At 42.2% G+C, this 24,172-nt stretch overlaps 1 protein-coding gene across 2 annotated transcripts in view; it reads right to left on the bottom strand.

The window, feature by feature from the left end:
- The window catches only part of pamr1b (peptidase domain containing associated with muscle regeneration 1b), a 214,776-nt gene that overhangs the window by 39,245 nt on the left and 151,359 nt on the right, over positions 1 to 24,172 (bottom strand). For both annotated transcript variants that reach the window (XM_051923608.1, XM_051923607.1), the window contains one exon: positions 905 to 1,075. In XM_051923608.1, the coding sequence (XP_051779568.1) occupies positions 905 to 1,075 (171 nt within the window). The remainder of the gene's footprint in view (positions 1 to 904; positions 1,076 to 24,172) is intronic.

The following is a 24,172-nucleotide window of genomic DNA, read 5'->3' as shown; positions in this document are numbered from 1 at the left end:
AATGACTTACAAAAGAGGTCAATATAAGCAAGAAAATGTAACCCTATGATCTATCCATTAATTATATAGTGCCTTACATGTCTCTGTCTGTAACATAATGCCTTTCCTATCTGCACATTTTATAGTGCCTTTCATCTATCTATCTATCTATCTATCTATCTATCTATCTATCTATCTATCTATCTATCTATCTATCTAATCCTGCTAACTATCTATCTATCTATCTATCTATCTATCTATCTATCTATCTATCTATCTATCTATCTATCTTATAGTGCCTTTCACATCTATCTATCTATCTATCTAATCCTGCCAACTATGCTATCTATCTATCTATCTATCTATCTATCTATCTATCTATCTATCTATCTATCTATCTATCTATCTATCTATCTATCTATCTATCTATCTATCTATCTTATAGTGCCTTTCACATCTATCTATCTATCTATCTAATCCTGCCAACTACGCTATCTATCTATCTATCTATCTATCTATCTATCTATCTATCTATCTATCTATCTATCTATCTATCTATCTATCTATCTATCTATCTAATCCTGCCAACTATGCTATTTATCTATTATATAGTGCCTTTCACATTTATCTATTTATTATATAGTGCTTCTCACATCTATCTATCTATCTATCTATCTATCTATCTATCTATCTATCTATCTATCTATCTATCTATCTATCTATCTATCTATCTATCTATCTATCTAATCCTGCCAAATAGGCTATCTATCCATCTATTATATAGTGCCTCTCCTATTTAACTGTCTGGACTTTTTTATTTTCCCCACAGTGCACCTTTGGTTCACTGCTGTTCCTGTATTACTGCCCTGTCCGGCCTGCCATTGTACTTTCATTTATTTTAAAAGTTCACAAAGCTGCTCCTTACCACACAGCGGCATCTCTGAGCTCCACGTCCCATCCAGCTGGCAGGTGGCCTTGCGGTTTCCTTCGAGGTGAAAGCCAGCTTCACAGTGGAAAGTCACCTGCGCCCCAAAGCGGAAGTCATCGCCGGTTATCATTCCATGAGGAGGCACTGCAGGGCTCCTGCACATCACCACTGACAGTTCAGATATTTGAGAAAATCCAGTCTGTTAGAAGAAGAGCTTTCTACTAAAAACACGTTACAGCAGCAACATTAATGTCTGAAACTTTACAAGTGAAGACAACACCAGAGCCGAGTGCAAAGTTAAGGGGGATGTCAATCAAGGTGGGTCAGGAAGGCTGAGTCATAGACAGCAATCAAAAGAAGACAGAAGAAGTCCAAGGTGAAGCGGCCGGAGTGCAGTGTTAATGTGGAGGGGCAGGCTGGCTGTAGGAGAAGCAGCAGCAGGGTAAATGAGGGGCTACCTGTGACAAAACCTCAGATGTGTGACTCCCAGGTCCACACCACTGATAAATGTTATTTCATTTTTGAGGACCCCAGAAACACACCCAGCCTTGACCTGACAAACACACACACATGGGGGGACACATGATGCAGCGGCATAATTGAACTGATAATAAAGAATATACATATTAAACAAATAAGAAACAATGAGTCAACAATGCACATAAAAAAATCCCACCCTGATGGTGATGCTTATTTAACTAACAAAAATACAAATGAGGCCCATCAAGACACTGAGCACAAACCGAGTAATAATAAACACTCACAACAACACAGTCCGGTACAACAAGTGCAGATGATGATGGTGAGCGGAATGAGACAAATGAATGAAAGGTGAAGTTTTGTCCTACCAGGTTCCAGTCGTTGGGTGAAGATTTGAATTGATTTGGATGAAAATGTATCTAATGAACAAGCAGGCATGAGACAGGTAAAAACTGTAATCTAAATGAAGGTGAAGCTTTAAAATTCCCAGATACGCATGATTGTGATTTCTTTCTGGTGTCTCTTAGCCCCTTTTCAACCCTCTTCTTACCGACTGGGGTCTTTGGGGACCCCAGAGGTATATTTTTTGTCATATCTCACAGGTGCTTTTTTTATCATTCCAATTTTTTTATGACTTTGTCACAGTTGGTTCCTAATAATGTCACATCATTGTTTTCTATTTCTGCTTTGATGATTGCTTTTTAAAAATACAAAAGATCAAAAGTGCCCAAAAGCCCCTCGTCAAAAGCATCCAATCCCACCTATGCAATTTTAAGAAACAGAAGTATTTATTCAGTCACTGTTTCTGATTGGTCCCAAGTTAGAGTGTCACACATTAATTATCAAGGGATGTAGGGACACTGTTAGTCATTCAGAAGGAGACAGACACAGCAGCAGCAGCTAGAGATTTCCACAGCTCCTCTGTTGTCAACTTGAGATACTGCTGTTCCTAAGTTAAGATAAGTTCCAAGTCGGTTCCATTAGCTGAAGCTTACTAGAAAATGGACTGACATATGTGAGGCATTATTAAGTCAAACAAGCCCCATATCCCAGAGGAGATGAAGCCTAACAGTGACAGGGATGTCAACAGTTCTCATTTTTGCTTTTATGGGCCAATTACCCTTTGGGTCAAGTGTTCCAGCAAAAGGAAAAGCAGTACTGGTGCTGTCCTCCATGCACCATGACACCAAGATTGAAGGTGAAAAGCAAAAACCAGAGATCATACTACGCTATGATGCAACCAAAAGTGGAGTGGATAATCTGGATCATCTGGCCAAAACGTTCACATGCAGTAGAAAAGTAAACAGATGGCCGCTGGCACTCTTTATGAACATGGTGAATGCTGCGGCCATTGCTGCCTTCATCGTCTGGGTGGGGAACTTCCCAGAATGGAAGTCATCAGAACGTGGCAGACGTTACCGGATCTTTATGAGGCAGCCTTGGTAATGTCACACATGAAAAGGAGAGCTGAAACTCCCCAATCAAAGCAGTACTGACCATTATGGGAGTGAGTGAGGAAAACTCCTCCTGCAGATGTGATGGTCCAACTCTTGGGTGGAAAATCTATTCGGAAAAAGGGGTTACCTTTGCTCCTGAGACACAAACAGGAACTGCTAGCTCCTCCTGTCATGTGCCCGCATGAACTGAACATAGCATGAAGCAAATTGTGTGCTATGACTGCCTGTAGTGTCAGTCAGGTCAAGACAAACTGGGGAGCCTGCACTGGTACAGTGCGTTGCTGCACCCACCACACGACAAAACAGCTCAGGATCCCAGTTGGCAACCCCCCCAGGCAGACTCGCAGTCCAGTCCTACCATCTGGGAGTAAAAGGGGGGTAGTCAATGGACATTTCTGAGTTCCGGAGCACAAAGCCTTTGTTGAATATTAATAATCTCACAGCCCTGGGAAAGAAGCTACCGTATATACTCGAAAATATGTCAGGTCTTGAAACCCAAAAAACCGATCATAAAATCAGACACCACTGGTACAGTGCGTTGCTGCACCCACTACATGATGAAACAGTTCAGGATCCTCGTTGGCCAACCCTCCAGGCAGACACGCAGTCCAGTCCCACCCTCCAGAAATGACCCTCTATCTGCCACAGCCAGGTGTTACGTAGGCGCCCCCTTGGCCTGATCCAGCCACTCGGGTCCCAAACAATGAGGATCCTGTGAGCCGGATCACCGTCGGGAAACCGTAGAGCCGTAACTGACGCTCCCTCACAATGCAGGTCATGTGCCTCATTCAGGAGTGTGTTTAGTTTAAGTGTTTTATTTACTTTGCACTGAAAGACAAAATAAAATTTTAAAGGTGTTGAAGAGTTTACCTTTAAAAGATAAAAGAGGAGAATCTACTCTCTCTATAGATAAAATCCTAAGCCTAAAAGTGCAATGGTTTGTGCAACGATTTTATGTGACGTTTTTATGTCACATTTTAAAATGGACTTATTTTAAAATGTACATCTTATATATAATTCGCCAGCCTCCTCACTCACTCACTTACTCACGTCCGTCCGAAGCTGAATGCGCAGTCGCCTTCTGTGCAGCTGCCCGAAAAACCTTACGAGACCGACATCACGGCAGGCGGTGGATTTACGGCCACGAAAATTCAAAGAGAAAGGCGACTTCGACCGACATCCAACCCCAACATCGCGGCAGGCGGCGGATTTACGGCCGCAGAAATTCAAAGAGAAAGGCGACTTCGATTAAAGCTCTAGAGGCCTGAAAGGCGATTTCGACTACGGCTCGAGGCCTAATTACGCATTCTGATTCAATTATGCATTCCTTCAACACACCGATATCAGGTTTGTCATAATAAATAAACTGTACACCCAATACCCCCCCCCCCCCATCACACTGACTTATGTTTTGCTATATATTGCCCTTGATTCTTGTAAGTCTAAGCATTATCGTCTGATGAAGACCCCTGGTAGGGGTTGAAAGCTCAGGAATAAAAACTATATTGTCACACACGAGCGCTTAGGAGACTGTCAACAAGCCCAGAGGTGAGAGAAGGTATAAAGGATGAAGGGTTGTTTGATGGTATTGATATCTCTTTCTCTAACTTTCCAGAACCAGAGAAGACAAATAAGCATTTACCACTTCACATTCCAGAAAATGGCTGTCCATCCACTATTCCATCTTCCCCGTCACTTCCGGCTTCTATTGATGACATCACTTCCGGTCCTCCCTTGATGACATCACTTCCGGCTTCCAATGATGATGCCACTTCTGTCCTCCAGTGATGACGTCACTTCCTCCTTAATTATTCAGCAGCCATTTTTGTATAAAAGCACCCTCAATCCTCTGTACTTTGTCGAATATCTGCATTTAAAACAGTTTTGACCAAATTGCTATCTAACCCTAGCAATATACGAGGCCAATCCTCAACTGTTTATAATGGTTTTTGTGACTTCTTATCACAATATATATATATATGTTTGGTGGGCAGCACAGTGGCGCAGTGGGTAGCGCTGCTGCCTCGCAGTTGGGACACCTGGGGACCTGGGTTCGCTTCCCAGGTCCTCCCTGTGTGGAGTTTGCATGTTCTCCCCGTGTCTGCGTGGGTTTCCTCCGGGCGCTCCGGTTTCATCCCACAGTCCAAAGACATGCAGGTTAGGTGGATTGGCAATTCTAAATTGGCCTTGGTGTGTGGATGTGTTTGTGTGTGTCCTGCGGTGGGTTGGCACCCTGCCCGGGATTGGTTCCTGCCTTGTGCCCTGTGTTGGCTGGGATTGGCTCCAGCAGACCCCCGTGACCCTGTGTTTGGATTCAGCGGGTTGGAAAATGGATGGATATATGTTTGGTATCATTCTTTTCAGAATTTATCAGACTTTAATGTGATGTTGTTAGATGTTCAGATTCTTATTCTGTTTTTAAATTATAAACTAAAATATCAAGAAAGTCGTGGGGTGGCCTACTAGGCCACAACTGGGGTTTGGGCACCAAAAGGTGCCAGGGTGGCTTGTACCATATCTTTGAATACAATCACTTTCTCTAACGGAGCAGCTCAGCCACGGGATAGACGGGGGCGCAGCACCCACCCCCGGGTTTGACGAGCGAAGCGCACAATGGGCAGAGTCTCCTAGTCTGTAAATAAAAATTGTTGATGTTTGAATGACTGTGTGTTTTTTTAAATTATTTGATGTACAAAATATGCAAATTAATTGTAAATTTGCTAAAATAATAATAATACATTTTTTTCTTTAGATGACATTAATATTGTTTTTTTTTATCAGTATGCTGCTGCTGGAGTATGTGAATTTCCCCTTGGGATTAATAAAGTATCTATCTATCTAATTATTATATTATTATTATATAGTGCCTTTCACATCTATCTATCTAATCTTGCCAACTACGCTAAAATCTATCTATCTATCTATTGTGCCTTTCACAGCTATTATATAGTGCCTTTCACATCTATCTATCTATCTATCTATCTATCTATCTATCTATCTATCTATCTATTATATAGTGCCTTTCACATCTATCTATCTAATCTTGCCAACTACGCTAAAATCTATTTATCTATCTAATCTTGCCAATTACGCTAAAATCTATCTATCTATCTATTGTGCCTTTCACATCTATTATATAGTGCCTTTCACATCTATCTATCTATCTATCTATCTATCTATCTATCTATCTATCTATCTATCTATCTATCTATCTATTATATAGTGCCTTTCACATCTATCTATCTAATCTTGCCAACTACGCTAAAATCTATCTATCTATCTAATCTTGCCAATTACGCTAAAATCTATCTATCTATCTATCTATCTATCTATTGTGCCTTTCACATCTATTATATAGTGCCTTTCACATCTATCTATCTATCTATCTATCTATCTATCTATCTATCTATCTATCTATCTATCTATCTATCTATTATATAGTGCCTTTCACATCTATCTATCTAATCTTGCCAACTACGCTAAAATCTATCTATCTATCTATCCTATACCTAAATGCAGAGCTCTGCCCCTGGAAGAAGGCCGGGGTCAAGCGTGAAAGTAGGGCAGTCTGGAGGTCGTGAGAGGAGGAGGAGGAGGAGGAGTGGAGGTGTGACGGTACTAAGGAAATGAGAATTTGTGCCTGTGAGGTCTTGTAATACGGTATTTGGTTACAAATAAATTGAACCCGTGAATCTCTTTGGTCCAGCGGTGTCTGGAGTTTTTCACCTCTGAAAAGCCCCCTACAGGCACATAGCTATACTTTTATTTGCAAAGGCCTTGTTAAATAATGAGAAAAAAATGTAAACAGAACAGAATCATAACAATGTTCACCCATATTCAAGATCAAGGAGGACCGATTACTGAAATATTAAATTATATTTCAGAATAAATATTGCATTTAAGTTCAATTAGTTTCATTCCTATACAGCACACTTTATTTACAAGTAGAGGGCAGTGGCCACATTTATACACATCCAGTGTCATGCAAAAGTGTCTCTGATTTTGTAACATTACAATCTGGAATTCAAATTGGCTTTTCATTTGGATTTTATATAATAAACTTCAGAATATAATCAAATGTGTTAAAGTGGAAGGAATATAAAATTCTTTGTATATAAAAATAAAAACTGAACAGTTGTAAGTGCCTATATTGTAATCTCCAATCCCCTCAATAAGATCTGGTCCAATCAATGAACTTCACAAATCCCATCAGGGTCCAATCAAAGTGTCACATGACCAGTCACATGATGTCTGTTCTGAAAGCCCCCCCCCCCCCCCAACTCTGCAACACCACTAAGCAAGCAAGGCAGGCTCCTTCACTTGCTGTCTTTAAATCTTATTTAAAAACCACACTTTGACTCCCTGGCCTTTGACCCCGTGTGAGATCAGTGCAGGATTTATAAGCTACACAAGCTATAGCTTAGGGCCCCCAAAACAAATTGTCCGAGTGAGCAATTGTCATATATACTTAAATATACTACAGCATTATTTGTCCCTGAGATGTTGACTATCTGGGTCCTTTTTTATTGTGAATTTCTTCAGCTCTTATGTGTTTCTGTGTCTTTTACCCTTTGGTTATTGTATGTCTTATAGGTTGGGTTTTCTTGCACAGCACTTTGGTCACTTTGGTGTTGTGTGTAGAATTCTGAGGAAAAAATGAATTTAATCCATTTTGGAATAAGGCTGTAACATAACAAAATGTGGAAAAAGTGATGCACTGGGAATACTTTCCGGATGCACTGTATGTTGAGTTTTCTTGTACAGCACTTTGGTCAACCTTGATGTTGTTTTTAAAGTGCTTTATAGATAAATCAATCTCTCTATTATGATAAAAAAAATCTTGGGACGAGACGTGACTTTTTGAAGAGACTTTTTGGAATGAAGACCTGCGAGACGGAGACTTCTAACATGCGATTCTTTCAAGTCACCCCCTACTTGCAACCATTTTCAAACAAGACCACCGTCATCTAACCTCTCAGTCGTGTAAAGGCTTATATCAGACACACTTCCTGTACTCTCAGCGCTTATAAATTTTATCAAGACAATAAATTTCTATGTTCTAGATGACACGCGAACGACTAAGCGAAGAAGAAAGAGCATGGACAAACATTCGAAAAAGTCGGTTTATTTATCAGAGAGAAAAAAACGATATTCACTCACAGGCAGTTATACTTTGCGTTGTCACGATGTATCTCCAAACACAGAATCAAAATTCAATGCGATTTTGAAGAAAAGTTAATTCCAAATATTGCTATTACTGAAGTTTTAAAGTAAAAAGTGAAAAATAATGCATACAGTGCATCCAGAAAGTATTCACAGTGCATCATGTTTTCCACATTTCGTTATGTTACAGCCTTATTCCAAAATGGATTAAATTCATTTTTTTCCTCAGAATTCTACACACAACACCCCATAATGACAACGTGAAAAAAGTTTACTTGAGGTTTTTGCAAATTTATTAAAAATAAAAAAATTGAGAAATCCCATGTCCATAAGTATTCACAGCCTTTGCTCAATACTTTGTCGATGCCCCTTTGGCAGCAATTCCAGCTTCAAGTCTTGTTGAATATGATGCCACAAGCTTGGCACACCTATCCTTGGCCAGTTTGGCCCATTCCTCTTTGCAGCACCTCTCAAGCTCCATCAGGTTGGATGGGAAGCGTCGGTGCACAGCCATTTTAAGATCTCTCCAGAGATGTTCAATCGGATTCAAGTCTGGGCTCTGGCTGGGCCACTCAAGGACATTCACAGAGTTGTCCTGAAGCCACTCCTTTGATATCTTGGCTGTGTGCTTAGGGTCGTTGTCCTGCTGAAAGATGAACCGTTGCCCCAGTCTGAGGTCAAGAGCGCTCTGGAGCAGGTTTTCATCCAGGATGTCTCTGTCCATTGCTGTAGTCATCTTTCCCTTTATCCTGACTAGTCTCCCAGTTCCTGCTGCTGAAAAACATCCCCACAGCATGATGCTGCCACCACCATGCTTCACTGTAGGGATGGTGCCAGGTTTCCTCCAAACGTGACGCCTGGCATTCACACCAAAGAGTTCAATCTTTGTCTCATCAGACCAGAGAATTTTCTTTCTCATGGTCTGAGAGACCTTCAGGTGCCTTTTGGCAAACTCCAGGCGGGCTGCCATGTGCCTTTTACTAAGGAGTGACTTCCGTCTGGCCACTCTACCATACAGGCCTGATTGGTGGATTGCTGCAGAGATGGTTGTCCTTCTGGAAGGTTCTCCTCTCTCCACAGAGGACCTCTGGAGCTCTGACAGAGTGACCATCGGGTTCTTGGTCACCTCCCTGACTAAGGCCCTTCTCCCCCGATCGCTCAGTTTAGATGGCCAGCCAGCTCTAGGAAGAGTCCTGGTGATTTTGAACTTCTTCCACTTACGGATGATGGAGGCCACTGTGCTCATTGGGACCTTCAATGCAGCAGAAATGTTTCTGTAACCTTCCCCAGATTTGTGCCTCGAGACAATCCTGTCTCGGAGGTCTACAGACAATTCCTTTGACTTCATGCTTGGTTTGTGCTCTGACATGAACTGTCAACTGTGGGACCTTCTATAGACAGATGTGTGCCTTTCCAAATCATGTCCAGTCAACTGAATTGACCACAGGTGGACTCCAATGAAGCTGCAGAAACATCTCAAGGATGATCAGGGGAAACAGGAGGCACCTGAGCTCAATTTGGAGCTTCATGGCAAAGGCTGTAAATACTTATGTACATGTGCTTTCTCAATGTTTTTATTTTTAATAAATTTGCAAAAACCTCAAGTAAACTTTTTTCATGTTGTCATTATGGGGTGTTGTGTGCAGAATTCTGAGGAAAAAAATGAATTTAATCCATTTTGGAATAAGGCTGTAACATAACAAAATGTGGAAACAGTGATGTGTTGGGAATACTTTCAGGATGCACTGTATATCGAAGGGGCGTCCCAGCCATCCGCTGCACATAATAATAAACAATCTTTGGACTTTCTTGTTGCAACTTTAGACTTTGATTCACAACCACCTCCTGGTTCATGCATGTGATTTTCCTCTTTGTCCATGCACATAATACTAGATGTCTGCATTCCAATAAGAAAAACAAAGGAGCCAACAGAGAGATTTAAAGTGAAAGACCCTGATCTGCAGGGACCAGAGAGATGGTAGGATTGTGTTTCTGTTTCTTGGCATTTTTATTTTGTGTTATCTCTCTATTGGGTCGAGATGTGATCTTCTCGGAAAGACACTTTGACGTCCCGCGAGTCTAGACTTTACAACCTTTGGAAGCAAGACATGTGAGACGATGACTTTTGCACGTCACGCCCTACTTACAAACAATTTAAAACAAAATCACGGACATCTAACCTCTCAGCTGTTGGCATGCTTTTGGCAGACACTCTTCATGTGCTCCCACATCTTAAAAATGTTATATGTTCTGGATGGCACGTCAACGACTAAGCGAAGAAGAAACAGCAGCTATGTTCAAATTCGGAAAATAAGGAAAGTAATTATCAGCCCGGACCAAGTGGAATTGAAAACCTCGTAGTTCCAATCAGGGTCAGAAATAAAAGACTTCATAAAGACGTTCAAAAACGTTGGCGTGATATACACATGCGGAGCAAGTTAAAGAATATGAAAGTAGTAAAATTCGAAAGTATCAAAAAAAAGAAAGTCAAGATCACATTAGCACAAACAAATGGAACTTATTACTCGGTGAAATAACGGAACAGGAAAAAGTGTTTGAATATATGGACATTAGTGATATGTCAGAAGTATGTAGATATTGTAAGGCCTTAAAGTTTAAGTCGGAGACTTGTAGATCAGCTAATTCGTGTTGCCATCAGGGAAAAGTAGCGTTGCCTCCCAATGAAGAGGCGTATCTATGAGAATTAAAAGATTTGTTATTTGGTGAAAGTGAAATCCACAAATGCTACAGGCAAAATATCCGAGCCTACAAGAATCGTTTCGCATTCGCATCATACAATGCTCAAAATGTAGATTTACACAATAATGGACCATACGCTTTGAGAATCTGTGGTCCCGCAACAATTAAAGCTACGACAAGTTTAATTTCAAAGAAACCACAATTTGCTCAGGTGTATATTTATGATCACGGAGAAGCGAAAGAGTAGGTAACAATTCGCATGAAAATAACAATCTGTTTAAATTGTATATCCGGATAACCAAACCCGGGGGTGGGTGAGCGAAGCGAGTATTCTCTAATTCACCCCCTGCATTCCTTTATTGGACTTTAGGTTACATTTTGCCTTTGTTCCTTTCCTCTTTGTTACCCCCATTCCTAGGCAATTAGGCCCATTAGATGTCCCCTTAGAACGCAGTGTATTCAGCTTATTGTCTTCCCCCATACACTAGATTGCAGCATCCCTGAGCATCGGTGCCCAACCTGGAGGCCCACAGGGAATTCTGGGAATTGCAGTCCGGCGGAACAGCCCTACTGGTGTCCATGGGTGCTGCCAAGGGGGTGCTGCAGGGAGTTATACATTCTATTCTTGGTCTAAAAGTACCTCCAATAGGTGAAACCCTACAATAAACGAGACCACACTTAAGTCAGCAATTAGACCCCTGCTGACCCAGCTAACTTGCTGTGGCATTTATGCTGGTGCCCCACTTACACACATCTGAGCAGCGCTAACTGGATGACATGACCTTTAGGATAGCAATGACTTGAATTGTGGACACTTTTTCATTTTCTCTGGTTCCATATTTTGTTCTCCCTTGTAAAACTTTTGTTATGTAAGGGAATTTGGTTGTGCAATTATCTTTTTCCTTGCCACCATTTTGTTTATCATGGGCATCGGCATTCTATGAGCAGTCACCAGGAAGTGGTACAGCTGGTAGTGAAGGGCATTTCAATTCACTTTACTGGCTCAATTCTTTCAAACTACCCATTTAAATGAATTGATTCTGATTCATTTGATTCATCGATGAGATTTGAGGCTGGGAAGTCCGAGGGTGGTCCCTCCTGATCAAATTACAGATATATACAGTACTGTGCAAAAGTTTTAGGCAGGTGTGAAAAAATGCTGTAAACAAAGAATGCTTTCAAAAATGGAAGTGTTAATCATTTATTTTATGCAGTGAATGAACAAAAGAGAAATCTAAATCAAATCAATATTTGGTGTGACCATCCTTTGCCTTCAAAACAGCATCAGTTCTTCTAGGTACACTTGCACACAGTTTTTGAAGGAACTCGGCTGGTAGGTTGTTCCAAACATCTTGGAGAACTAACCCCAGATCTTCTGTGGATGTAGGCTTCCTCACATCCTTCTGTCTCTTCATGTAATCCCAGACACACTCGATGATGTTGAGATCAGGGCTCTGTGGGGGCCATACCATCACTTCCAGGACTTCTTGTTCTTCTTTACGCTGAAGATAGTTCTTAATGACTTTGGCTGTATGTTTGGGGTCGTTGTCCTGCTGACAGAATAAATTTGGGGCCAATCATACGCCTCCCTGATGATATTGCAAGATGGATAAGTATCTGCCTATATTTCTCAGCATTGAGAACACCATTAATCCTGACCAAATCTCCAACTCCATTTGCAGAAATGCAGCCCCAAACGTTCAAGGAACCTATTATTGTACCGCTCTCCAGCCCTTCGACGAACAAACTGTCTTCTGCTGCAGCCAAATATTTCAAATTCTGACTCATCAGTCCAGAGCGCCTGCTGCCATTTTTCTGCACCCCAGTCCCTATGTTTTCGTGCATACTTGAGTCGCTTGGCCTTGTTTCCACGTTGGAGGTATGGCTTTTTGGCTGCAACTCTTCCATGAAGACCACTTCTGGCCAGACTTCTCCAGACAGTAGATGGGTGTACCTGGGTCCCACTGGTTTCTGCCAGCTCTGAGCTGATGGCACTGCTGGACATCTTCCGATTTTGAAGGGTAATAAGCTTGATGTGTCTTTCATCTGCTGCACTAAGTTTCCTTGGCCGACCACTGTGTCTACGATCCTCAACGTTGCCCGTTTCTTTGTGCTTCTTCAAAAGAGCTTGAACAGCACATCTTGAAACCCCAGTCTGCTTTGAGATCTTTGTCTGGGAGAGACCTTGCTGATGCAGTAGAACTACCTTGTGTCTTGTTGCTGTGCCATGACATGAAACTGTCTTCCACAACCTCACCTTGGTAGCAGAGTTTGGCTGTTCCTCACCCAGTTTGAAGCTGTTTCTGTTTCAGTTAATGACTGTGTTTCAACCTACGTGTGACATTGATGATCATTAGCACCTGTTTGGTAGAACTGGTTGATCAGACACCTGACTAGAATCCTACAAAATCCCTGACTTTGTGCAAGTGGACCTCTAAGAATTGATGCTGGTTTGAAGGCAAAAGGTAGGAACACCAAATATTGATTTGATTTAGATTTGTCTTTTGTTTGCTCACTTTGCATTTTGTAAATTGATAACAATAAACAATCATTATTTATATTTCTGAAAGCATTCTTTGTTTACAGCATTTTTTCACACCTGCCTAAAACTTTTGCACAGTACTGTATATATATACAGTCACGTCTCACTTAGTCAGTGAGTCGTTGGTCAATTTTGTTGTTAGTCGTATTTTAAGAGAACTGTGTGTGGGGGTCCTCTGTGTCTAATGTCATTTTCGTCCGCACGGACTTTGGCACTGAGTTGGCATCACCGTGTTCCATATGCAGCACACGGCGAAAGTCTTCCACACGCAGGGACACGTCATGGTGCCATTTTCACTCCAAGTATACATCTGACTAGATGTGCTCTCAGTTTAAGTTGATTTTTTGGAGGACACATCATAAACCCCTATGTTAGTTCTTATTAAAAACTGTCTGTATGTACTGATTTTTAATATATTTGAATGGTTTTAAGCACTCTGCTAAATATAATTTTATTGAATTATAATTTATCAATTTTAATAACTTTTTTAAAAAATTGTTTTGACTTTTAGTAAAAATTTAATCATTTATTCTATTAAATTAATAAGGTCTTTTATATATTTATTTATAAAGTTTACAGTTGTGCTTGAAAGTTTGTGAACCCTTTAGAATTTTCTATATTTCTACATAAATATGACCTAAAACATCATCAGATTTTCACTCAAGTCCAAAAAGTAGATAAAGAGAAACCAGTTAAACAAATGAGACAAAAATATTATACTTGGTCATTTATTTATTAAGGAAAATGATTGAATATTACATATTTGTGAGTGGCAAAAGTATGTGAAGCTCTAGGATTAGCAGTTAGTTTGAAGGTGAAATTCGAGTCCAGTGTTTTCAATCAATGGGATGACAATCAGCTGTGAGTGGGCACCCTGAGTTATTTAAAGAACAGGATCTATTAAAGTCTGCTCTTCACAACATGTGTTTGTGGAAGTGTATCATGGCACGAACAAAGGAGATTTGTGAGGACCTCTGAAAGAGAATTGTTGATGCTCATCAGGCTGGAAAAAGTTACAGAACCATCTGTAAAGAGTTTGGACTCCACCAATCCACAGTCAGACAGATTGTGTACAAATGGAGGAAATTCAACACCATTGTTACCCTACACAGGAGTGGTTGACCAACAAAGATCACTCCAAGAGCAAGGCGTGTAATAGTTGGTGAGGTCACAAAGGAACCCAGCGTAACTTCTAAGCAAGTGAAGGCCTCTCTCACATTGGCTAATGTTCATGTTCATGAGTCCACCATCAGGAGAACACTCAACAACAATGGTGTGCATGGCAGGGTTGCAAGGAGAAAGCCACTGCTCTCCAAAAAAAACATTGCTGCTCGTCTGCAGTTTGCTGAAGATCACGTGGACAAACCAGAAGGCTATTGGAAGAATATTTTGTGGACGGATGAGACCAAAATAGAACTTTTTGGTTTAAATGAAAAAGCGTTACATTTGGAGAAAGGAAAACACTGCATTCCAGCATAAGAACCTTATCCCATCTGTGAAACATGGTGGTGGTAGCATCATGGTTTTGGCCTGTTTTGATGCATCTGGGCCACGATGGCTTGCCTTCATCGATGGAACAATGAATTCTGAATTATTTCAGAGAATTATAAAGGAAAATGTCAGGACATCTGCCCATGAACTGAATCTCAAGAGAAGGTGGGTCATGCAGCAAGAAAACGACCCTAAGCACACAAGTCGTTCTACCAAAGAATGGTTAAAGAAGAACAAAGTTCATGTTTTGGAATGGCCAAGTCAAACTCCTGACCTTAATCCAATTGAAATGTTGTGGAAGGACCTGATGGGAGAAGTTAATGTGAGGAAACCCACCAACATCCCAGAGTTGAAGCTGTTCTGTACGGAGGAATGGGCTAAAATTCCTCCAAGCCGGTGTGCAGGACTGATCAACAGTCACCGGAAACGTTTAGTTCAGTTATTACTGCAAAGGGGGGTCACACCAGATACTGAGAGCAAAGGTTCACATACTTTTGCCACTCACAAATATGTAATAATCGATCATTTTCCTCAATAAATAAATGACCAAGTATAATATTTTTGTCTCATTTGTTGAACTGGTTTCTCTTTATCTACTTTTAGGACTTGAGTGAAAATCTGATGATGTTTTAGGTCATATTTATGCAGAAATGTAGAAAATTCTAAAGGGTTCACAAACTTTCAAGCACAACTGTAGATAAGAGTTCATTTTCATTTTTTAAAGTGTATTTTAGGAGCATAATCTATCTATCTATCTATCTGTCTATCTATCTATCTATCTATCTATCTATCTATCTATCTATCTATCTATCTATCTATCTATCTATCTATCTATCTATCTATCTATCTATCTATCTATCTATCTATCTATCTATCTATCTATCTATCTATTTACTTATTTATTTATTTATGTGGGGTTGGGTGTTTAAATAATTTTTTATTGACTGGATGAGTGTACCAGTGCAATTGTCCCTTGTCTAACCTCAAAAAACCTAATCTAACCTTAGCATAATACATTGTGAAAGACGACACGAAGGGACTGGAACCATAACCGGAATTGATTTGGGATCCATCCTTACCCAGATGGGACGGCAATATCACGGAAGGACAGGGGAAGGCAGTGCATTCAGCTTATTGTCTGCCCCCATACACTAGGTGGCAGCATCCCTGAGCATTGGTACCCTCTCGTACACCCACAGGGAATTCTAGGAATTACAGTTCTTTGGCACAGCCATGCTGGGGTCCATGGGTGCTGCCAGGGGGTGCTGCAGGGAGTTACACTCCCATTCTTGGTGACTTCCGTATGGCCTGAAAGTACTTCCAATGGGTGAAGCCCTGGCACAGGAAGTAGTCCTGGGTCTCCAATAAAAGAGACCGCACTGCCTTGTCCAGGCAAGTTGGAGCCCAGAGAGGAGACATGGAACACTCACCTCGGAGGAGTAGCAGACAGCCTGTGTAATTGTTATACAAAAGTATTTGTGCAATAAAACCCCTTTGATTTGAATGTGGGGCTGGTTTGTGTGTTCATGATATCTGAGGTTTGGGGGTCGGTGACTCCCCCTATCCTTCACAAAATACATCACATAAATTCATAATAATTATTGAAATATACAACTAATACAGTAATAATGCAGCATTTATTGTATCTCTATGGAAGTTCCACAACTAAAGCACAACATCGCTAGTCAGGATGTTGTTAACTGAGTCATGACTGTAATTGAATAATTCCTACATTACTATGTGCAATGAATTATACATTTAACATGCTGATATCTCACATCGCATTGTCCTGCTTCAGTACTTCCATCCATCCATCCATTATCCAGCCCTCTATATACTAACTACAGGGTCATGGGGGTCTGCTTGAGCCAATCCCAGCCAAAACAGGGTGCAAGGCAGGAAACAAGCCCCGGGCAGGGTGCCAACCCACCGCAGGGTGCGTACCCACACCCACAGACCAAGCACACCCATCCATCCATCCATTTCCAACCCGCTGAATCCGAACACAGGGTCACAGGGGTCTGCTGGAGCCAATCCCAGCCAACACAGGGCACAAGGCAGGAACCAATCCCGGGCAGGGTGCCAACCCACCGCAGGACCAAACACACACTAGGGACAATTTAGGATCGCCAGTACACCTAACCTGCATGTCTTTGGACTGTGGGAGGAAACCCACGCAGACACAGGGAGAACATGCAAACTCCAAGCAGGGAGAACCTGGGAAGCGAACCCGGGTCTCCTAACTGGCAGCAGTGCTACCCTACTGCCCAGCTTCAGTACTTAAAATGCATAATTAAAATAAGACAAGATGTTAGAGATTCACTAGTGAATGAGAACTGTGCATCTCATTCTCAGGTAATGATTCAGTTCACAAATCAAATGAACAAGAATCGTGAGACTTGTCCTTGGGTAATGGTTCAGTTCGCCAATTAAACGAATGAGAATTGTGAGATTTGTTCTTAGCTAATAATTCAGTTCATGAATCAAATGAATGAGAATCGTGAGACTCTTTCTCGGGTAATGAATTGGTTTGAACTTGAATGAATCACTGAATGATTTGTGGAAGTATGTGTGTCTGTCTGTCCGGCCTGGAAGTGTGAGGCTACAGCATGACGCTCAAAGAAAGTGACACTGTCACCAAAGTGAAACCACAGAGGAGAGAGGAACTCGCTGAATCGCGGATCGACAAGGGGGGCAAGCAAATCGGCAAAATGAAACTGCCGACTCTGCATTTCAATTTTTTTTCTGATGATTCCCATAGTTTCTAGGAGCCCGGGCTTTTTACAGCATAGGCTTACACAGCTAGTTCTAATATAAATAGCCAAGTAAGCCCGTGCAGTAAAAATCCTGGGGTCCTAGAAATTATTGAAATCATCAGAAACAAAAGCTGAAATGTAATATGTCGGGTAATTGAAAGGGTGTCTCTCTCCTAGGAGGTTTTGTTTGGCTGACGTGCTCGCCTCGCTTCAGTATTAGCAGCAGGAGGAAAAGTTAAAGGGATACTATTTTGCCGATGTTAGCAGCTAAGTGATTTTTGTCTTTCTTTGTAAGTTTCGTTTTGCTGACGTCCTCACCTCGCTTGTGTTATTAGCGGCTAAGCGAGTTTCTGTTTCCTCGGAGGCGGAGCCCTCACCCCGACTCCACCTCTAACTTCCAGGCCGGACAGACAGACAGATGCACACACTTCCAGGCGTAGACGTTTATATATAAGATGTGTTGACGCCGTATTGTACGTGTGTGGTGAATGTGAGAATCTTCAGTGAGAGTTCTCATTCGCTGGTAATGATTTGGTTCAACATCGAAACAATCATTAGGTAAGTGAGCGAGAATCACGAAATTAGACGGGCGGTACTTGACTCTGGCCACATTTTGCATGTGCTACAGGACAGCACTCCTATTGGGCTCTGCTGAATCGTTTCATTTCTGCTTACGAATCAATTCATATGACTCACAGAAAAGTTGTTTTTAAAGAGAGCTCATCGATTGCAGATCATCCATCATGGCGAAGACAAATTTTGGGCTTCTGCAGTGCACAAAAGATTCAAAGAATCCAGTTCAAATCGGGGTGCTTTAAGGGCCAAGCTGAAAATCACATTGTCATCGATGGATATCACGACATTGGATTTGGAGATACGTCAGCAGACCTTGGACAGTCCACACCATTCACCACTGCAAACACAGAGAGAAGGTAAGGCTTCGCCACGTCCAGCAGAAGCCATTCATCAAACACTGGGCAGACGCGCCGGCGACATCGTTGGGCTTGGTCTGATCTGAGATGGAAAGTAACACAAGTGGAATTGTGTTTTATGGGTCTTCTTCTTCTTCTTATTCTGGCTGCTCCTGTTAGGGGTTGCCTCAGCTGATCATCTTCTTCCTGTCCTCGTCATCTTGCTCACCTGCATGTCCCCTCTCACCACATCCATAAACCTTCTCTTAGGCCTTCCTCTCCTCCTCTTCCCTGGCATTTCTATCCTTAGCACCCTTCTCTCATTATACCCCTCATCTCTCCTCTGCACATGTCCAAATCAACACAATCTCGCCTCTCTGACTTTGTCTCCAAACCGTCCAACCTGAGCTGATATGGTTCAATGAGTGCAAATTTTAAAAGACAGCCGCCGTGTTCTCCAGGCCAAGGAACAAAAGGACCATACAAGCTGTTATGCTAAAGCTAGCCTCTGTCATGGTTATGGGGTGGTGTGTCAGTGCCCGTGGCATCTGTGAGGGCACCATTAAGGACAAAAGTGCCGTTCCAGGGATGTTCCTACATTTGTTGTTAGCAAGACAAGAGCAAACCACAATGTGCCTGAATTATAAGTGTCTGGCTGTATAAGCAGAGAGTGTGGATGTGAGGTTGGCATTCCTGACCTGTGTGACACATTATTAATAAAGTAGAAGACCCCCATAAGAAATGAAAGTGGAAAATTCCACATGGTAAACTTAATCAATTTCTGTCTTCAGTGCCCAGACGCCTAATAAGTGTCATCTCATGTCATCCAGACCAGGGTCACAGGGGTGCTGATGCCTAACCCATCTAGTACAGAGTGCAAGGCAGGAACAGGGCACCAGTCCACCACAGGGTGACCACACACACCACACACACACACTAGGGCCAATTTAACATCACCAATTCATCTCAGCTGCATGACTTTGGATTTGGGGGGCTGGGGGGGGGGGACCAGAGCACTCATAGGAAACTCACTCAGACATCATGCAAACTTCACACATGGAAGATCTGGGACCTGAACCCTGGCCTCCTTAATATAAGGCAGCATGGTGCTCACATCACAAACCTTTGTAGTAATAAAACACATTGTATTATTCATTCCAACAGATGGTGCATCGCAAAACTTTGGACACTGTTTTAACAAATCCCATACCAAGTGACGTATGGAAATAGAAAGCCAGGCAGATATGGGGAGAACATGCAAACTCCACAGAGGGAGGGCCCCTTTCTGTGAGTCAGCAGCACTACCACTGTGCCACCATGCCATCCTGCCTACTAAGTGTCACTAAAGAAATGGAAATTTGATGAAGTGGGAAACACCCGAGTGCCCCAACTTTTTAAATCCACACAGCAAAACATCAACGTGCGTGTCGTTGTCATGTTCTCGAAGCAGTAGAGACCAAAGTGTATTTACAGATCTTTTTGATTTTGTTTAGCACTTTCCGTACTGTTCCCTACTGTCTTGGATTTAGGGCTGTAGTAGCGGGCACTAACCAAGTGGTATGTCTGATTTTAAATCTGGGCAGCGTGTTTGGAGAAATCCGCATCATTTTTCCAAATTAACATGAAGTAAGATGCCACTGTTTATCAGCGAAACATGAATTATGTATGGTATTAGGAATTCTTTGCTCCTAATGTATTCCTCCCAGAATGTCGTCACTCAGTAACCTTCTGTTCGGTCTTCTTCCAAGCTCCGTCATTATTAGCATTCTTTCCCCAGTTAATGTGTTTTTCCTCCAGCTGTCACTCTTTTTCCAAGGTGCGGTGATTTTTATTTTCCAAAGCTCTCGGCAAAAGGACACTGTGAGTCCTCCTGTCTGTTTCCAGCTCCATTTCCACGGGCTGCCCAAATTCAAGAATGGCCTTCAGGGCTGCAGCCGCCCTTCATTAGTTTTTATGTTTTAATGGCCACCCTGCGTGTCTTCCACCGCACCTCACGCACTTGTGGTTAAAAGTCATTGCTTGGGATGCAAAGGCATTAAACTTTTTAATTAAAAAGAAAAAAATAAAATAGACTTGGACTTTATTTTTAACACCCCATGCTTTGTTGACCACAGACACGTGTCGAGATGACGGATAACCCAAGCTTAGGAAAACCGTCGGCGCTTGCCAAAGGCGGTCCTCGCGCCGACTGCCAAACACAATACAACACGTCCCAGGGAGCACTTTTAATTTCCACTTTCTTCTGCATTCCATTTTGTTTTTTTGGATCCGGTGGAACTCGGTTTTCTCTTTCACATTTCTCAAGGCACTCATCAAGTTGTCTACACAGGAAAAGTTTAATTCCGGTGTGTGGAGGTGCATTAATGCGGGGCACATCGGTTACGCAGTTTTATGAAATTTTATCAGTCGGGTGTCATTCACACAGGAAGGAGTACAGTTATGATATGGTGGGGCACTGCTGTGGCCTCATCAATGCTGTGGCCTGGATGTTCAAATCCTACATCCAGTTGCTGTTCTCCATGTGTCTGTGTGAATGTTTTCTGAATCCTCTGAAGACACGCGGGTTACACCGACTGGTAAATCTAAACAGGATGCGCATTATACTCAGAAGTGAAATATGGTGTCCTGCAGGGCTAAGCACTCCTTTAGTGTTTTCACTTAAACTACATCCTTTGGTAACTCCAAGTTGAAAACATGACATTTTTCGCTCGCATGGGGACGATACACACTTCACGATACCCTTCTTTCAAACCAAATGCCACTTCTCAACCCTTGTGTTGTCTTTAGGGTCAAAAGTTACTAAACAATTTGACCCTACCATTTAAAAATAAATAAATAAATAAATAAATCCCTGCTTGTTATATAACATCGTCATGAATGCTGAACCCAGTCGATTGCCTTTGGGACATTTTTGACCCGTCCAGTGAAAAAAAAATAATTTACAAATTCCACACATTCAGATAGTGTGGTGTAATGGTTAAGGATTTGGACTTCAGACATTGAAGGTGTGGATTCAAATCTTGCCACTGACACTGTGTGACCCTGTGTGACCATGAGCAAGTCACCTGACCTGCTTGTGCTCCAACTGACAAACCAAAAGAAATGTAATCAATTGTATCATAGATGTTGTGAGCTACCAAAAATAAATATATCAGCCAAACAAGTAAATTCTCAGGTCTTAAGTACAGATTGCAATACCACTCCAGGACGTGAGAGGGCGCTGTTGTTCACAACTTCTCCTTTTTTATTTACAGGGCGTAGGCTCTAATGCTGAGTTCCATTTGAAGTGGGAAGTCGGCCAGTCTGAATTTTCAACTGGAACGTCCCCTTAAAGTTATATTTTCAACTTGTAAACTCAGGTCCGGTCTGCTAAATCCAAGTCTGTCCAACTTCAGTTCATGGCGTCAATCCAAAATGGTGACGCACATCACAAACTTTAGTGAAAGCTGTAGTATTATATTGTTTATGAGCTCTTCAGTCTATTTATGTCTCATTAAATCAGTCGGAACTATCCAAATGATACCGACAGTGAAATAGCGGATGCCCTAAACTTACATTTTTCTGAAGTGTTTACAAGTGAGATTAGTTCAGGTAGTGTGGTGTAATGGTTAAGGATTTGGACTTCAGACACTGAAGGTGTGGATTCAAATCCTGCCACTGACACTGTGTGACCCTGTGTGACCATGAGCAAATCACCTGACCTGCTTGTGCTCCAATTGAAAAACCAAAAGAAATGTAATCAATTGTATCATAGATGTTAAATATGGTGTCCTGCAGGGCTCAGCACTCCTTTAGTGTTTTCACTTAACCTACCGCCTTTGGTAACTCTCAGTTGAAAACATGACATTAATTTTCGCTCACATGGGGACGATCCACACCTACACCCTTCTTTCAAACCAAATCCCGCTTCTCAATCTTTGTGTTGTCTTCAGAGTCAAGCCAAGTCAAGTTGGGGAGTATGCACTGGTACAGCGCATTGCCGTACCCACTACATGACGAAACAACTTGGGATCCTGGTTGGCAACCCCCCACAGGAAGACACGCGGTCCAGTCCCACCCTCCGGAAATGACCCTCTATCTGCCACAGCTAGGTGTTACGTGGGCAACCCCTTGGCCTGGTCCAGCCACTCGGGTCCCCAACAATGAGGATCTTACGAGCTTGATCACCCTCAGGGAAATGTGCCACATGGCTGTAGTGCCGTAACTGACGCTCCCTCACAATGCAGGTCATGTGCCTCATTCGGGACTCTATGAGCAACACAAAGTCAAACCAGCAGCACCCATGAGAGACACAATAACAAAGGGGTCCAGTCTTCATCTCCGGTCACTGGATAGCGTCCATGTCTCACAACCATATAGCAAGACAGGAAGCAGCAGGACTCTAAAGACTTGAACCTTTGTCCTTTTGCAGAGATATCAGGAGTGTCACACACCCCTTTGCAGTGACCTCATGACCCCCCAATGCTCTCCCAATCCATCTACTGACTTCACAGAAAGAGTCACCAGAATGTCACTTCTGAGGTAAGTAAACCTCTCAATGATGAGGTCGACACTCTCTCTGCAGACAGACACGCTGCTGATGGCCGTGCACAAGAGGTCATTAAAGGCCTGGCTCTTGGTGTTTATCAGGACCCTCGCAAGCCCAGACACTCAGACCCCTCACTCAGTCTGTCAAGCGCCCCGATCAGAGCTTCCATTGACTCTGTGAAGATCACAGCATTGTCAGCAAAGTCAAGATCCGTGAATCTCTTGTCACCAACAGAGGCCCCAAAGCCGCTGGACCTCACCTTACCCAACACCCAGTCCATACAAGCATTGAACAGAGTAGGAGCAGAACACGCCCTTGACGAACCCCAGAATCAACTGGGAAAAACACAGTTCTGTCTCCACTCTGCACAACACTCACAGTACCAGTGCATATGCTGGCCATGATATCCAGCAACCTCGAGATGATCAAGAACTACTAAACAATTTGACCCTAAAAAAAATCAATCCATGCTTTTTTAAACATTGTCATGAATCCTGAACCCAGTCGATTGCCTTTGGGTCATTTTTGACCCGTCCAGTGAAAACAAAATAATTTACAAATTCCACACATTCAGGTAGTGTGGTGTAATGGTTAAGGATTTGAACTTCAGACACTGAAGGTGTGGATTCAAATCCTGCCAATGACACTGTGTGACCCTGTGTGATCATGAGCAAGTCACCTGACCTGCTTGTGCTCCAATTGAGAAACCAAAAGAAATGTAATCAATTGTATCATAGATGTTGTGAGCGACCAAAAATAAATATATCAGCCAAACAAGTAAATTCTCAGGGCTTAAGTACAGATTGCAATACCACTCCGAGACGTGAGAGGGCGCTGTTGGTCACATCTTCTCCTTTTTTATCTACAGGGCGTAGGCTCTAATGCTGAGTTCCATTTGAAGTGGGAAGTTGGCCAGTCTGAATTTTCAACTGGAACGTCCCCTTAAAGATATATTTTCAACTTGTAAACTCAGGTCCAGTCTGCTAAATCCGAGTCTGTCCAACTCCAGTTCATGGCGTCAATTCAAAATGGTGACGTACATCACAAACTTTAGTGAAAGCTGTAGTATTATACTGTTTATGAGCTCTTCAGTCTATTTGTGTCTCATTCAATCAGTCGGAAATGTCCAAATGATACAGACAGTGAAATAGCGGATGCCCTAAACTTACATTTTTCTGAGGTGTTTACAACTAAGCAAGTGGATAACCTCAGAGCAGTAACAGGGACTACTAAGGAG

The sequence above is a fragment of the Erpetoichthys calabaricus genome, chromosome 2 (assembly GCF_900747795.2).
Source record: "Erpetoichthys calabaricus chromosome 2, fErpCal1.3, whole genome shotgun sequence".
NCBI lineage: Eukaryota > Metazoa > Chordata > Cladistia > Polypteriformes > Polypteridae > Erpetoichthys > Erpetoichthys calabaricus.
The sequence above is the reverse complement of the archived record's forward strand: the minus strand, read 5'-3'. Positions and strand labels throughout refer to the sequence as shown.